At 42.4% G+C, this 16,311-nt stretch overlaps 1 protein-coding gene across 1 annotated transcript in view; it reads left to right on the forward strand.

Annotated features, from left to right (window-relative positions):
- Window positions 1-16,311, forward strand: part of SYNPR (synaptoporin) — a 175,586-nt gene that overhangs the window by 115,858 nt on the left and 43,417 nt on the right. Inside the window, exon 3 of the mRNA XM_073350984.2 lies at window positions 10,382-10,506. Coding sequence (XP_073207085.1) covers window positions 10,382-10,506 — 125 coding nt within the window. The remainder of the gene's footprint in view (window positions 1-10,381; window positions 10,507-16,311) is intronic.

Genomic DNA, 16,311 nt, shown 5'->3' on the forward strand with positions numbered 1-16,311 from the left:
ATCAGAATCTGTTTAAATGCACCCTGATGAAACATTACCTTGCTTATCTAACCCTGGGTTAGTGTGTGTAGTTACTGAGATTCCTGGGTCTACAGGAGAATGTTCTACTCTCTAGAAAGCGCTTCTGTTCTAAAGCATTTGCCCAAAATTATCGGAAAATGACTGATTTCTGGTGCCTCCATTTCTGGATGCTTGATTTTTTTCAGAGGTTGGGTATCTCACTTTTGGAAAGTCTTGGCCTTTTACTTTAAACCTAACCTATGTTCTAGAGTGGCTTACTATAGTTGTTTTAATGCAGTTCATGCAATAGAATGATCATAGAAATATAAGAATTGCCAGATGTGATCAGCTAACGGGACAATCTAGTCCGGTATCCTCTCTCTAACAATGGGCAACACCAGCATTTTCAGAGGAGTGTCCTCGAAACTCTGAAATTGATCATTATGAAATAATGAAATAAAACAATTGCTTTAGATTTATGAAGCCCCTGATATTGCAAATTCCCATTAATGAGAGGTACTCAGACCAATGCTTTCACCAAAACAATTTTTGTCCATAATGTTGCTGTTTGTTTAAAGATGGGATGCTAAATCCAGGCATTTAGTCGACGGTTCCTGTAACTCTTAATTTTTATCCTAGTGGGAAATAATCTCAGCAATCTATGTGGATAACAGTGGGAGGAAGATAATTCTTATCAATCATCCCCCTCCCAGCACTGTACAAATGTGATCATGTTAGCTAGCTCTAATTTATCAACCAGTCAAGTTTATATAATTAGGAATCCCAAAGTCAATAATCTGATCATCTGCCCTGCTTGTGGGATAAGTGATTCCAGGAAGTGCACATCTCGGATTGGCACGGGAAAAGTGCCAGCGTTTAAAAAGGGAACAGGCAGAGATTTAGATCAGAAGGCACTCTTTAATCTTTCATCAGTGACATTTTGGGATGTTTAAATGTTTCACCATATATTTGCGCCGTGCTTTTGAATCTTCCCATTACTATCTTCAGTTGAATTGTCTTTATATTTACTTTAAACAAATCCTAACTTAATCAAGATACACTGTGAGTTATACAGTGTCCTCTGAAAGCCACACGGTAGAGCTAAGTGTTTCCAATGCACAAAGGGAAACTTTTTGAGCGATATACTCTTCTGACTTATTCTCTTGTAGCCCTATTGGAAGTTGTTAGGCAGTACAAAATTTGCCAAACATTTTGTAATCTCTTTATTATAGAGAACTGGGAAAAGGGAATATTTTTTGATCATCATGCCAGAAAGTGTGTTTGTTGTAAAACACTTTAAATAGATAACGTTAATGAAAAGGTGCAAATATTTAATATGTTGCTATTAAAAATGGTCGTGGCCCCTTTTGCTTTCCAGTTTTAAGGGAAAGGGAGTCATCTGGTGGAAGGGGTTCCATTCAATTTTAGCTCCTTTAGCACAAAGTGCAAGTTTTAAAGGCCGGTCTTGTTATGGTGAAAGTGGTACCAAAGCTGCACCAGTGTGATCAGAGTGTGTGTGTGGGGGGGCGAGGGAAACAGCTCTTGATGGTTCTCATGATTGTTATTGCATTGCTTGTAATCTCTGGTTTTCATTTAATTTCAAACACTGAAGAAGTAAGTACCTGTTGGCATAGCTTGGTGTGGACCTCATCCAGTTCAGATTAGGGTTCTCAGACAGTGGTCCATGAACCCCTGATGTTAGCAGAGCTCCTCAGAGTCGGAAACCACAGCCTGAGAGGCAAGTTATGATCAACTGAACAGTTGGGAAAGAAAGGTGGCCTAGGAACATGCTGTCTAATGAAGAAGGCACTGAATGAAGACGCCAGGGAGTGATTCCTCTAGTCTAGATGAAGCTGAACAACTTTAAGGTCAAATATGAGAGTTTTAGCTTTTCTGGGAGAGCAGGAAGCCAAGATTAGCAGATAAAGCTGGAACCTTACCTTTCCACTTGGGAGGATTTGGGTGTATACAGAGACCTGCTTTCCTCTTCACATTTCATGTGGGTAGGGCTCCATCACTAGATGTTGCACCTCAAAGAACTGATAAGACCGTCAAAGTTAGAGCTATCACATGGACTCTTGCATAAAAGAAACCTATGTGTGCAAAAATCCAGTGGTTTATATAAATGTTTCATCAATTTTTAAATGGCAGTTAGCTTCATAATAGGATGTTTTAGCTGCCACATGCTCTACATAAGCCTTTTAACTTGAGAAACGTCAGAAATTTGTACATCTTCTAATGGTTTGACTGAAAAAAAGCTCTCATAATTCAGCAGACCTTGAAGACTTTTTTTTGGAAAGAGGGTAATATATCCCCCCTACCCCTCTTTTTTTAAACACGGGATGGCAGGATGAGTGAAGGTTGGGTGTTGGGGCGGGGGGCAAGTGATAGGAAAATGCTAACTTTCTTACATACTGGTAGGACTTCAGACCTACATTTTCAATATCTGCCCTCTCTTGCTGTGAATCAAATATTTGAAATTCTGAACTTTCAGAACGTTTGACTGGTAACTACAAATGTTTGTGTCCCCACATCAGACTGATCGCCACCTGATGTCTGTCATTGCACTGGCAAATAATATTTCTGAGTATTATGTAAACCCGAGTGCAGTGGATTGCAGGAGCAAAATGAGAGGCTGGATTGTCCTCCTGTTGAACATATGGTCTGATCTCAGAATAGAAGAAAATTCTAAGTGCTTCCAGTTGATCCAAGTAAATCAGCTATTGAACCCTGGCATCTCCTAAGCTTGGCCTAATATGACTGTGAGAAGTCAATGGTTTGTTGTGTGGCTTTTCCCCCACAGTAATTAGTAACAAATGGATCTTTAAAAGATGGAGTAAAATGAGTGCTGGAAGTGTATTGTTCATTACAGTCTATTCACTAGGCACCAGATAATTATTCGTTTTACATAGTGTTATAACACTTTCCAGGGATAACATACAATAGTCACTACCTGGAGATTTTTACAGTGGAGTTTACACAGGTGAAGGCCTCAGATTGTGGAGGGAGTGGGGGGGGGTGACAAAACAAAGAGAAGGGGAGACTCATAGAAGAACATGTTCTAACCACCACCTCGCTGAGCATCCGAGATGTGCTGCCTTTTGAAAGAGGCAAGAAGCATGGTCTTGTGGTTAAGAATTGGGATTCAGCAGCTCCAGTTTCAGTCATAGTTCTGCCACAGACTTCCTGCATGACCTTGGGCAAATCACTTAATCTTTCTGTGCCTCAGTTCTCCATCTGTGAAATGGGAATAATAATCCTTCCTTTCTCCCCCCCATCTATTTAGAGTGTAAGTGTTTTGGGGCAGGGACTCTCTTTCACTGTGTGTATGTGCAGTGCCTTGCACAGTAAGGCCCTGATCTCATTTAGGGTTCATGAATGCGACTGTAATACAAATAATTTCCCCTTGGAATAAGTGGGCTAGTGGTGTGTGGCGTGGCATATTATACTCTCGGACACTGAGAAGTGTGGGAAATACCACCCATGTAGGCCATGCTCTCTGTGGCATGCAATAACCGAGTTTCCTGAGGGCTTTAGTCTAATTCAGGTTGCTGAGCTTGGTGCATGGGTGCTGGGTGGTGTTTGGTGGCCTGTGAGATAGTGGAGGTCAAACTTGGTGATCTGGTGGCCCCTTTAAGGCCCAAACTCTAGGACACACTCTATGTACACAGTCTCCCATTCAGTCAACGGTGCTCTGGCCCCCTCCCCAGCAGTGACAGCATGGCTGAACGAGGCCAGGCTCCCTCTCAGTCTGATGCTCAGGCCCTCTCAAGGGCAGCTATTGCTCGCTTGTGCTGTCCCGAGAAGGGAACATTTTTGACGCAGGGCAGCTGTTCACCTGACTCCTCCTGCTGCTTATGGCTTCTTCAGCCACAGGGAGCTATATGAAGTGAGCTGTAGCTCACGAAAGCTCATGCTCAAATAAATTGGTTCGTCTCTAAGGTGCCACAAGTCCTCCTGTTCTTCTTGCGAATACAGACTAACACGGCTGCTACTCTGAAACCTGACATAAGAGAGTGTGACTCTCCCTAGTATGGCTAATTAGGAAACGTACGGCAATGACCTCCCCACCTGTGTGGCCACAGGCCGGGTCCTGTGTGGTGCAGCTTTGTAGCTGCTCCTTCACACGTAGCAACTGGGGAGGCGGTGGAGAGCTGCCAGAAATCGGTGGAGCCTCATCTCTCCCGTGTATCAGCCGCTAGGCTGAGTGGGCACAAACTGAGCAGTAAGCCACCCCCTTTGTACTTCATGATTGCATGGTGTGTGACCCTCTGAGTCATTATTCCTCCTGGAGCCGTGCTGCTTCCCCATCGCTTCTTGCTCAAGGCTGAGCCTAAGGACACAGTCTAGTCCATAGTTGCTCATTGCAACTATGTGGTCGGAAGAAGATGTATTTAATTTCAAGAGGAAATATGGCATGCATGCATAGCACAGATGGGAATATTGGTACGTGTGGATTTATGGGTAGGAAGTAAATAGGAGCATAATGAAACATGACTTTTGCCAATAAACTTTTCTATGTCAGAGGGGCCAGGTTCAATAAAATTATTTTCCAGATGGCGTTTTTATTGAATCTGGTCCATCAAGTTCCCATTGCTGGGTTTACAGCTGCAATTTACACAAATCTACCTATAATAAAAGTACAGTATGCTTGCAAAATTACAGCACAGGCAAAACCTGATGGGTAAATCTTGGTTTAATACATAATATACTCAGCTGACAGCAGAAAGCAGTGAAAGCAAAAAAGGGACAAAGAAGCGTTTGAACAAAAAGAAAACAATGCTTACAAGTTTGTCACGAAACCCAGGGGGAAATATCCATTGTTGAGAGCCTCTGTTCTTCCCGTCTGCCATGTGACATGTAGAGCGTCTCCCAAAAGGTGCTGTTTGTATATTTCCTGCTGCTGCCTCCAGACCAGCTGTGCTTTTGTTAGCTTCTATGAGTTCAAGGTGTTAGCATATAGACGACCCCCCGCACATCAAGAGACAAAGCAATAGGAAGTGTCAGGGCAAGTCCCAGCTTTTGCTGAGCCTTCTGTAAAGTCAGACATGCAGAGCCCTATTCAGCTGTCTTTTCATCTGTGGCCGGGAGCCCATGTCCATAACCTCCCCCAGGCTTCTGAGCAAGCCCAGAAGGCTGCTGGATGTGACAGGCAGGCATAGGAACTAGCCTGCAGCGTTCTTAGGCTTGGACCTGGATGGATAAGGAATTTAAAGAGGCTGCACAAATTCAGGGGTAGCCTACACAAACTCTGCCACTGAAGAGAAGGCATCAAAACAGGAGAGGAGAGGAGACAGCGTAGAGGAAAAGGAAGGTTACTGCTCCCTCCTGAGTAGTAATAACTGTAGTTGTGGGTGGCAAATTCTCTATGAAGAGATTTATAGTTTCATAGATCCCAAGGCCAGAAGGAACCAGGATGTGACCATCTAGTCTGACCTCCTGTAGAACACAAGCCACAGAACTTCCCCAAAATGATTCCTAGAGCAGATCTTTTAGAAAAACATCCAATCATGATTTTAAAATGGTCAGTGATCTTGGTCATGGTTAATTACTCTCCCTGTTAAAAATGTACACCTTATTTCCAGTCTGAATATGTCTAGCTTGAACTTCCAGCCATTGAATTGTGCTAGACCTTTTGTCTGTTATACTGAAGAGCCCATTATTAAATATTTGCTCCCCCTGTAGATACTTATAGATTGTCCTCAAGTCACCCCTTGATTAAAAGGGGCTCCTTGAGTTTAAATGGCATAGGTGTATACTATCTGATAAAGCTTTAGCAAAACAGATATACCTTCAATGTGTTCATTTCTTTGAACTCCGTGCCCCAAATACAGAGCAGCCCAGTTGCCAGGGAAATGGAGGAGATGCTACTGTGTATTCAGAGCAGGGCTATCTCTTCCTGCACTCCTTTAGCTCCCTCTTTATTTATTAGGGTCTATTAATCTTTGTGGCCCCCTGCATATCTGCAAAATAGTTGCATTTACAACTTCATTAATTAGGCCAGAAAGCTGCTCAGCTCCGGTATTTCCCGTTCTTCTTAAATGTATTGTTTTCTGACTTTGCCTTACAAATTAAAACAGAATGATTAATCCCAATTTCCATTGCTATTCTGTATGGAATTCAATTAGTTCCAAGTGCAGAATAACTCCTCTTTACAAAGGAAATGTTTGACCTCATTTACTATCAAGGCCTATTATTCGAGTTACAGTAGCAACATTTATAGTTTTGGGATAAATATTTAACAGGCTAATACACAGCAAATCTCAGCTTTTACCCACTTAGGTTGTTAGCCAACCTGACATTTAAAAAGCGATTGAATAAATGTTGTATTACGCCTTTCTATTACTGTTGTTCATTATTCAGAACACAGTGGCAGCTGGAGGCCTGTATCAGGGCTCCATTATACGAGATGCTTTACAGGCCTTTAACAAAAAAGACTGTTTCTGCCCCAAAACATTTATAATATTGCATCAGAGATTGGGTAAGAGAACTGCAGGAGGGGATGGCAAGGTAATGGTGGAATATGCTAATGTGGTACGGTAAACAGTAGTTGTTCATCACTAGCCTATCTGCGGTCAGATGGCAGGGTTCTGTGGGCATCATAGCAGAGGTAAATTTCTAAAGACTTTGCCCAAAAGTAAGTGAATTAATAATATTGTTTTAGAATTATCTTCTTATCTACAGTACTTATATGGTCCCATTAGCTTAGTGTCTGAACATCCCATAATCTTTTTAATGTATTTATCCTCACCGCAACCCTGTAAGGCAGGGAAATGCCATTATCCCCCTTTTACAGATGGGGTGCTAAGACAGAGGAGCCAAGGGCCAGATTTTTAAATTCCGGTGCCTGAAGATGTAGGTAGATGTTTAGTGGGATTTTCAAAAGTGCCTAGGCACTTAACTCCCACTGATCTCAAGCTTTTTGAGTAGGGCCTGTCCGTCCTTTTTGTCTTGTGCAGGCAGGGCCAAGGACACTGCTGGCATGTAACAAGTACTTAATAATGCTGTGGGGAAACAGAAGAACATAGTGTATGCTAGCATTGGGATACCTATGAGTGAGTGTTACGGGTTCCCCGCTGTGCATAGTCCACAAAAAATAGGAGCCTGATACAGGCCCAGCTAGGGAGCCCTGGCTCCTTAGCTCAAGCTACAGCAGCGTGTGGTTTTAGTTCTGGAGGCCCCTTGTTCATTCTCTGTTGTGATGGCCAAGATGGTGGCTATCACACTGGCATGAAGAGAATGTCTCAACCCCCTTCACTATAGGGACTCCATTTTAACAACGGTCATTGCAAATTTACTGGAATGCCACCTGCTATAGCTGCGGATTTTTGTGTTTTGATTTGGCTTTAAACTCTTTCTCTGGATTTTAATTATCATTGCCCCTTATAGATTTTCCTTTCAGCTCCCACCCATCGCTGACTGAAATCCCACTAGGATTTAAGTAGAAGTGTGTTGTACAGACGCTGCCATGTGAGGAGTCATGCCTTATTTATTATTTCTATTGGGATAGCTCCTACAGACTACAATCAGGGCTCCATTGTACTGTGCAAATGAACAATACAAAGTCTCCGCCCCAGAGAGCTCTCACTTTAAGAGCGGTAAGCCTTCACACTAGGTTTGTTGGGAGGCCAGACTCATTATGCCGGGCCCAGGGCAAACTCATAACACTGGCCCCTATCCCACAGACATAGAACATAAGAACGGCCAGGCTGGATCAGACCAGTGGTCCATCTAGCCCAGTATCCTGTCTTCCGGCAGCAGCCAGTGCCAGGTGCCCCAGAGGGAATGACCAGATCAGGGCAATTATCGAGTGATCCCTCCCCTGTTGCCCATTCCCAGCTTCTGGCAGTCAGAGGCTAGGGACACCCAGAGCATAGAGTTGTGTCCCTGACCATCTTGGCTAATAGCCATTGATGGACCTGTCCTTGATGAAAACATACTCAGATTATATAAATAACATTGAATCAAACCAAATGGCCACAATTTGGCCTGGATTTTTTTTCTCATGGTGATGGGCTTGTGGCCCTCTGCCTAGCTGCCCCCTTTGGACTGGGCCCTGATAGTGTACCCATTCCTCCCCCGCTTCTACTTGGGGCCTGTGGCTAGGCAGTCTTGTCCCTCTCCCTCCTGTAGGCCTTGGTTCTATATGGGCTGGGCTGACTCCACGGATGCAGGGCCCACATGTCACACACATAACTTCGGGGGAACGTGAGGGGTCAGGTCCTGTCAATCATTTGGAGGGACTGAAGTGACTGCGTCGTTCCTAACAGGGATCTCCAAAATGGAACTGGAGTCTACCCCGTCTCCATGGTGATGAGGGCGGGGAACGAGCAGAAGTTTGCAGGCCCTCTGCAGGCCCTCCCCCAGCCACACCTAGGTGCCATTGCTCATTTGGTTTTTATTAGATTGGGGTCCCAGTGCCCACCCTCCTCTTTCCTCCTGCAGGAGTGACACAGCTGCCCTAGAATGGCGTAGCATGGCTTCAGGGGAGAAAAGAGAGGGGGAAGCAAGATCCATAGAGGGCTGCTGGGGGAATGGGTCAGGATCCCCATCTGCCATTCCACCCCTAAATTTCCTACAGTTATGTTAGTCAGTCCATCTGTCTGTCCAGTGTAGGTCTGACACATCTGACTTCAAGGAGTTACCTTGCTCTTACTGCCACGTTGCAAAGTCCTAGGATTGGGCTCTACATATCTTCCATGCCATTGAGCACAAAATATTACTTATGTGGGAAAAGGCCAGAATGTTCACCTGTCTAGCAGCCAGTCTCTCCAATTATCACTGACCTCGTACTTCAGCTTTGTTCCTCTTGTGTTGAGTGCTTCCTTCCCATACAATCTCAATTGTCTGTACAAACACTGTGGCTTGGCTTTGTTCTGAGTCACCCCCAGCAAATCATCTTGTGCCAGCAAAAAGCTTTTTCCATTCCAAATGCTCAGGAACGGTAATCTGGCAACAGGTGGCAAAAATATACACGTATATTAAGGAAACCTGAAGACAGAGGAGGATAATGCAACTCCCAGTTTGGCTGTGATTGTGCCATGAATTGGAGTGGTTGGTGGGGTGAAGGTATACAGCTGGTATTGACAGCACTTATTAGGGTCTTTTGCCTTGGATGGGTTACAGTATGCTCTAGTTTTCTGTATCCTGCCTCTCTGTCTTTAATGCAGCCATCGTTCTTTCATTCTGCCTCAAATTTACTTTTCCTGTTGTGGCCCACATCTGTCATTTCAGTGCTTCAGGACAGGCTCTGCTTTACGTGACGTGTGTGCTATGCTTGTATTCCTCCTTCGTCACTGACCCATCGTTTATTTCATTGTTAATATGAACGTGACATAATCTAGGCAGCCAAATTCCACTCTCATTTACACTAGTGTAGATCTGGAGTAACTCCATTAAAATGAGTGGAATTACTCCAGATTTATACTGGTGTGAGTCAGAGCAAAATTTGGCTCAGAATGTGATTTTTATTTATTTATTTATTTATTTATTTTTATAGAAGGGACAAAAATAGAATCAAGTGCCTGACCCATGTCCATGTCAAGTGGTGTGTTCGCAAAGCATCCTAAATGGACAATTGCAAAACCCATGGCAGCCTTGTCCTCCTAGATTTAAAACCGAGATGGAGCAAAAAAGAAAACCAATAGCACTGCGACTTCCGCCATACAAGTAGGCACGCGTCTTCGGGAATTAAGATGAAATTGAACCTGGATTTGAACCACCTTACTTTTTGCCCAGGCCTCGTTGGACTGTTGAATTTATTCTGTAACTTGCTTTGTTTCCCTTTTACTTTAGTATTGATTTATTGCATCTGCTCATTTATCTAAGATTACAATAATGATTCCAAAAACTAATAAATCATGTTAGTCTTTTATTCAAAGTCATATGTAGCTTCATGAAAAACTAATGAAGGATAATGTGATAACATATTTTGCATGTTGTGTCAATATATCTACATGAACCATGTGTCTGCCTTTGTGTCACTCCTTCGAAATCCCTATACTGGCTCCTGAGAACATTTTGCAGTGATTTTATTTATATTTAAAGTTTAAAATGGTCTGTTGTACTTGGTCAATCTTCATTCTTTCTCCATATGTTCTTAGTCTAAACTAAGGTCTAAATTGCCTGGTTGTAATTTTTGGCACTGAGAGCAAGAGAAGCTTATAATTATTCCTCTTAATTATGGAATTCACTTCCTATTACTATTCAGAATAACCAGTCTGTTTGTATTAAAACCCAGATGTTCTTGACCACTCTGCCTTATTGATAATCTGAGCGAGTTTCTTGGGCAGCGACCTCTGACTCAGTCAAGAAAACCGCTGTATAGATACAGTTGTTCTTGTCGCTGAAGTAAAATGAAAATGTCATTTGTTTTTGACAGCTTTTTGCAATCTTTGCATTTGCAACATGCGGTGGTTATTCTGGAGGCCTGCGGCTCAGCGTGGACTGTGCAAACAAGTCAGAGAGCGACCTCAGCATTGACATAGCCTTTGCCTATCCTTTCAGGTAATCCATTTTGGTTCTTGACCGTTCATATTCAGGGATGCAGCTCACCTGGGACCTGATCTGAATCCTCCTGTCAACAGTGGGAAGACTCTCATTGATTACAGGCTTTGGATCGGGTACCTCTTTCAGAAAGTTTTGGACAATAAGGGTAGCATTTTCAGAAGCACTTAAGTGACATAGAAGCCTGTCCCATTTTAAAAAGCAACTTAAGAGCTTAAGACTCACTGAAAAATCAATGGGACTTAAGCTCCTAAGGGCCAGATTTTCAAAGGTATTTAGGTGCCTAAATGCAATTTTCAAAAGCACTTGAACAGGTTATTCTAATGGAAGTTAGGTGTTTGGGTACTTCTGAAAATCCCACTAGGCATCTATCTGCATCTTTCGGCATCTAAAATCTGGCTCTAAATCCCTTTTGAAAATGGGATTTAGGCTCCCTAATCACTTAGATACTTTTAAAAATCTTACCCTAAATATAAGAGGAAGAAGGTGGGTGAGATAATATTTTTATTGGACCAACTTGCATGGACGGAAGAGACAGAGACAAGCTTTTGAGCTACACTGCCTTTGCCACCAACAGAAATTGGTCCAATAAAATATCTCACTCACCTTCTTTCTCTTATATCCTGGAACCAACATAGCTACAATAACACTGCAAACTCTAAACACAAGAAAGACAGAGTGGGGCAAAAAAACGTTTAAAATTGAAAAAATGCACATGCTGCTAAGGATTCTAATTCTGTACAACGTTGAGTGAACATGACGCCCCCAACATCACTTTTAAAATATGACTGAGGGCCACTCTAGGAACCTGTACTGCATTTCTAGACAACTATACTCTTTAAGAAATCTTGAGATGACAAGAACAATGAAGAATGTGTAGCCCAGTCTCAAATTAAGTACACCATGACCTTATCGGAAATTGTTATATTGCTTCTAGAAATTACATGCTGTTTTGCTTAGGATTTCATTATGCATAGACCAGAAATAATGGGTTCACCTTTACAGCGCTAACTGAGATATAACATCATCCAAACTATGCACGCTGTTGGTGATTTCTTGAATTGCTGTTAATTTATGGTATATTTATATTACTCCAAAGAATCGTATTTCCTTTATACAAATGGGTTTTTTTCTTTTACTGTTCTGCACAGCCTTTAACATCTTTTTAGTATGCATGAGATGAGCTCTGAAAATTGAGTTATGTGAGTTTATAATGTGATTCGCTTTCAAATAGGTCATTTCACCAGCATTTATTATAGAAGTAACCGTAGTAAAGAGCTTTTAATTTAGATTATTATAAAACATTATTTTATTTTAAAAGTTAACACTAAATGGTAATTAAGTATCGATTGGCACTATAAGTGGAATGTAGAGTATTGCTTTGGGAAGAAAACAACCAGGTATACTGTATTATTGTTCATTAGGAAATGGCAATTAATTTGCAAATAACTACTGAGTAATTGTACCTTTCTAACAAATATGAAGGACAACTTGTCAATAGGATGCCACTGTAGCAAGGAAATCTAACAGAATTACTTAAATTATAGGACTTACAAGTATGTAGTTCCACATCAGAAGGGAGATGTCATTTATCGAAGGAGAATCTTAGGACAGATACTGAAGATACTCAAAGTGTTTTTGCAAACGAGACACTTGTGTGCAAAGATCAAGTATTTGCATACATAAATTAGGTACTCAGAAATATATGCACACAGTCTCAGCTACTAACTTTGAAAATCTGTCCCTGTGCTTCCACTGGAAGTCAGTTATGTTTCACTTAACTAGTCTTTCCTATTATGCCTGTTATTCACAAGCGTTTCCTTTCTCCTTTCTCTTTAATGCTCATGTCAAGCGATGAGATAAAGTGCCTTTGTACAGGCTGTCAAGATGGCTAATGCAACTCTTGAAGCAATGGCAAGCGATCTGCTTCCTGAGCTCTCATTTATTTTCATGGCTCTTTCTTCCATTCTCTTGCAAACCTGATTCTGCAATTTGATCTACACAGGCAGAACTCTGACCACTAACTTCTATGGGACTCAGTAGGCGTCCACCCACTCAGATCTTATTTCAGATCCCTAACCTGCACCCCAAAGAATGTGGGCTTTGTGCAAGCAGGGTGAATTTCCCACTGTTTGTTCCCTTGTGTGTCCATGACTGAATAAGTCTATATTCACACAGCAGTTTTTATCAAGCTGCCTTCTGATTTCTGATCATTAGCCGACAACTGAAGGAGGTGTGGGTGAAAGTCAGAAATGAGAGAAGCCGCACAGATCCTGGCTGTGCTTATAACTGTCATGGCTGTCAACTGTAGCACTGGAACATTTGAATAAGGGAGAGCTGTCATTTTAAAAATCTGCCTTGCAACTTAACTCGAAGCGATACAAGCATGCAGAGGGTTTAGCAGATGCTTTCCTTCCTATTGCAGGATTTTTCACTCTTGTTCTCGGAAGTTACAGCAACCAGGCCTAGGCTGTTGAGTTTTTAAGGGGTAAATGTGAACAGCTTTAAACAAACAAAAATTGAGACTCATTGCCCAAGAAAGGCAAGCAGGATCTGGCTTTGCGGGCTTCTGCTGGCCAGCTTCTCATCAGAAAAGATGAGATTTCAAAGTAAGGAGCGTAACAAGTTTTGTAAATGTATTAAAGTGGTTTGAAGTTGATAAGAGGATAACATTTCCAAAAGTTCCCAAGTGATTTAGGGGCCTGTCTGATTTTCAGAAGTGATTTAGGCACTAAGGGCGCTGTGCTCAGCATGATAACACCTAGCTGATTTAGAAGCCTAAATCTCATTTCTTCAGGGATTTAGGCACATAGGAGCCAAAATCCCATTGCCAGTTTATGGGATTTAGAATAAGTGCCTAAATCACTTTTGATAATGAATTTTGTCTCCTAAATCAGCTGGGGTTGCAATGTTTAGTGCAGCTAGGGCTAAATACCCTTAAAAATCTGTGCCATTGGTGCCTAAATATGCAGATAGATGCCTAGAGGGATGTTCAAAACCACCTATGAGGTGCCTCATTACATCTTTAGTGGCCTTTTTAAAGTCTGGCCCTTAGGCCCTTTGGATGAGATTTTGGCTCTTAAGCCACTTAGATGCTTTTGAAAATTTTACCCAACATGCTCACACTAGAGCAGGTTCAGAAGATTTTCAGGGAAACAAAAGAGAGTTGGGTACCCAAATGCACTGGAAGTTGTGCATCCAACTCCCTTTTCTGCCTCTGAACCACTCCCCTCCAGTGAGTAGGAAGTTTAGGAATAAGTATGGAACCCAGGCAGAACTACTGCAAACCTGGGGCTTGTCGTCCGGGGATTAGCTCCATTCAGGTCTGACACTCCCCTTCTGATGGTTGGTCCCGCCACGTTCCTCCTTGCTCTCCAGGACTTGCAGTGCTTCCTCTTTATGACTCGTTCCTCTAGCCATGTCACTGTGTAGTCCTCCCGTTCCAGGGTTTCAAAGTCCTGCCGGCTCAGCTGTCCGCATGCCAATCCAGACAGTCTTCCAGTGCTGTGCCACTTTCCCAGCAGCTGGTAGGGAAACCCAGGCCAACCCACTAATCTGGGTTCCAGCTCAGGGACCTGATGTCCAACAACTACAGTCTGCTTGCTCCCAGACCCTAGTCTCTTTCCTTCTCCCTTCTCTATCTTCTGTCCCCAGTTCACTGGCCAAACTCCTTCCTCCCATGGAGTAACTGAAGACTACTTCCCCTCTTTGACTCCTTGGCAGACTCTGTAGCTGTTTAGAGCTATGCAGTGAATTGGGGATCCTATCAACATGCAGTTAGGAAGTTACTCTTTGATTTCTGTTCGCCATGTTACGTATTATAAAAAATGAATTTGCTGGAGTCTAATTTTCAAACTAGGAAATGAAATACAGAAACTACATTAACAGGTTTCAGAGTAGCAGCCGTGTTAGTCTGTATTCGCCAAAAGAAAAGGAGGACTTGTGGCACCTTAGAGACTAACCAATTTATCTGAGCATGAGCTTTCGTGAGCTACAGCTGCATCTACTTCGCACCTGAATTACCCCCAGAGGTTCACATCTGTGCATTTCAAGAGATTTACAAACTCATTTCTGAAGAAGAATTTGCATACAATGCCATGCCACACAAGGTGCAATAGTACTGTATAGTTATAACTAGCACTAGGTAAACTTCAGTACAGATTCTTATCGTTTTGACATCCCTAGCAGGACCTCCTCCCTGGTATTTACAAACCACCTACTCAGAATTATTTCTGCTAGTCTAAGCAGCTGATTATCATTCTGGTTTTAATTTACCCAATTATCCTGGTGCCTGGAAGCACTATTTCTCTGCAGCTAAGAACCTGCCAAGGTTGCCATTTTTAATCCTGTTTTTACATTATTTTTTCAGATTCCAACTACATTTTGTAATGCATTTTGCTATTCATCAGTGTCACTTTGAAATCCGCTGTTTGAATAATAAGCCCTGATAGGCAGATATTTACTACTGGTGTTCATGGTTTAGAGTGCATTTGATCAATATACAGATGAAGCCCTTTCAAAGTTGCTACACCCATTGTCACCTACATAACATATTTCTGAATTACTAACTTTGTGCTGAACACTGTTACTTCATAATTGTCCACATAACAAAATGTGTTTAATGTGTTTTTTCTTGTAAGTGGCAAAGTCGCATTGAAATGATCAGGCTTTCTCAGCTGCTGATTTAATAAAACTTTTCTCATAGCAAAAATGCAATGCAATAATGTATATGGTACTAAAATGGGATTAACTCAGCCAATCGGCATACAGGGATGCTAGGGGTTAATAACCCACAACAGTATGATTATCTCTCACGTATGCAAATCCCAGCACTGTGGCTGATGGGGAACTGACCTGAATAACGACTGTGGTTATATCTCAATAAACATATAATATGCAAATCTCTGTGCTCTGGCTGGCTAAGGGTCATTAGCCAATCAGAGTGCAGAAATGTGCATAATAACTGCATAGCTGTTTCATGCCAAATGATTGGCTAGTGAACCAAAACTCCACATTCCTGTGTGCACAGCAAATATGGCTGCCTCTCCTTCCTACCTCCCTGTTATGACACCCACCTCTGCTCCTCTCAGGAGCCCACCCTCACCCCATCTGCTGCTCTTCTGAGGAAGCTGCTGCTCCGTGGGCTAAGGCTTTTTTAATTTAAATCCTGTTTATCTGAAAAGCTCTCTCCAGCACCCAGTATTAGCTGCACTGATAGAGGAAGAGTCTTTTACCCTGCCCTAGTCCGTGTTTAAAATAAAACTTTGAAATAGGAAAAAACCCACTGTTTATCAGAAGGCACAAAGGAAAAGCAGGAGAGGAGTATAATGTGTTATGTAATGAAACATATTGCAAATCATCCTTGTGAGTGCTCCTTCCCAAGAAGGAGGGAGGATACGTTTCAATATGATAATTTAAAGGTACTGCCTGTTAACTATTGAGTCAGATCCTGGACCTATAAACTCCTTCATTTTCAACTATGGGATTGCAGTAGCCCAACCCTTGTAATCCAGGGACACCCTCGAGTTAAGTAGTGTACAGACATTTATTTTAGCACCTGCTGGTTGCACTATGGATTCGATCCTGCAAGGTTTTGAAAATATTGGCCCAGAAGAGCACATGCTTAAATTACAACACTAGTCGTCGTCTTAGCATATGTGCAACGTACCTCAGGTGGCACGTGATCAGGATTCATCTCCGGATTTAGTCCGCTGATTGGATCATTTGCTTCCCTGGGCCAGGCCAGGTACTGACGGGGAGTGTGACGAGAACGCTGATCCACATAGCCCCACTGAAGTCAAGGTT

The sequence above is a fragment of the Lepidochelys kempii genome, chromosome 7 (genome assembly GCF_965140285.1).
Source record: "Lepidochelys kempii isolate rLepKem1 chromosome 7, rLepKem1.hap1, whole genome shotgun sequence".
NCBI lineage: Eukaryota > Metazoa > Chordata > Testudines > Cheloniidae > Lepidochelys > Lepidochelys kempii.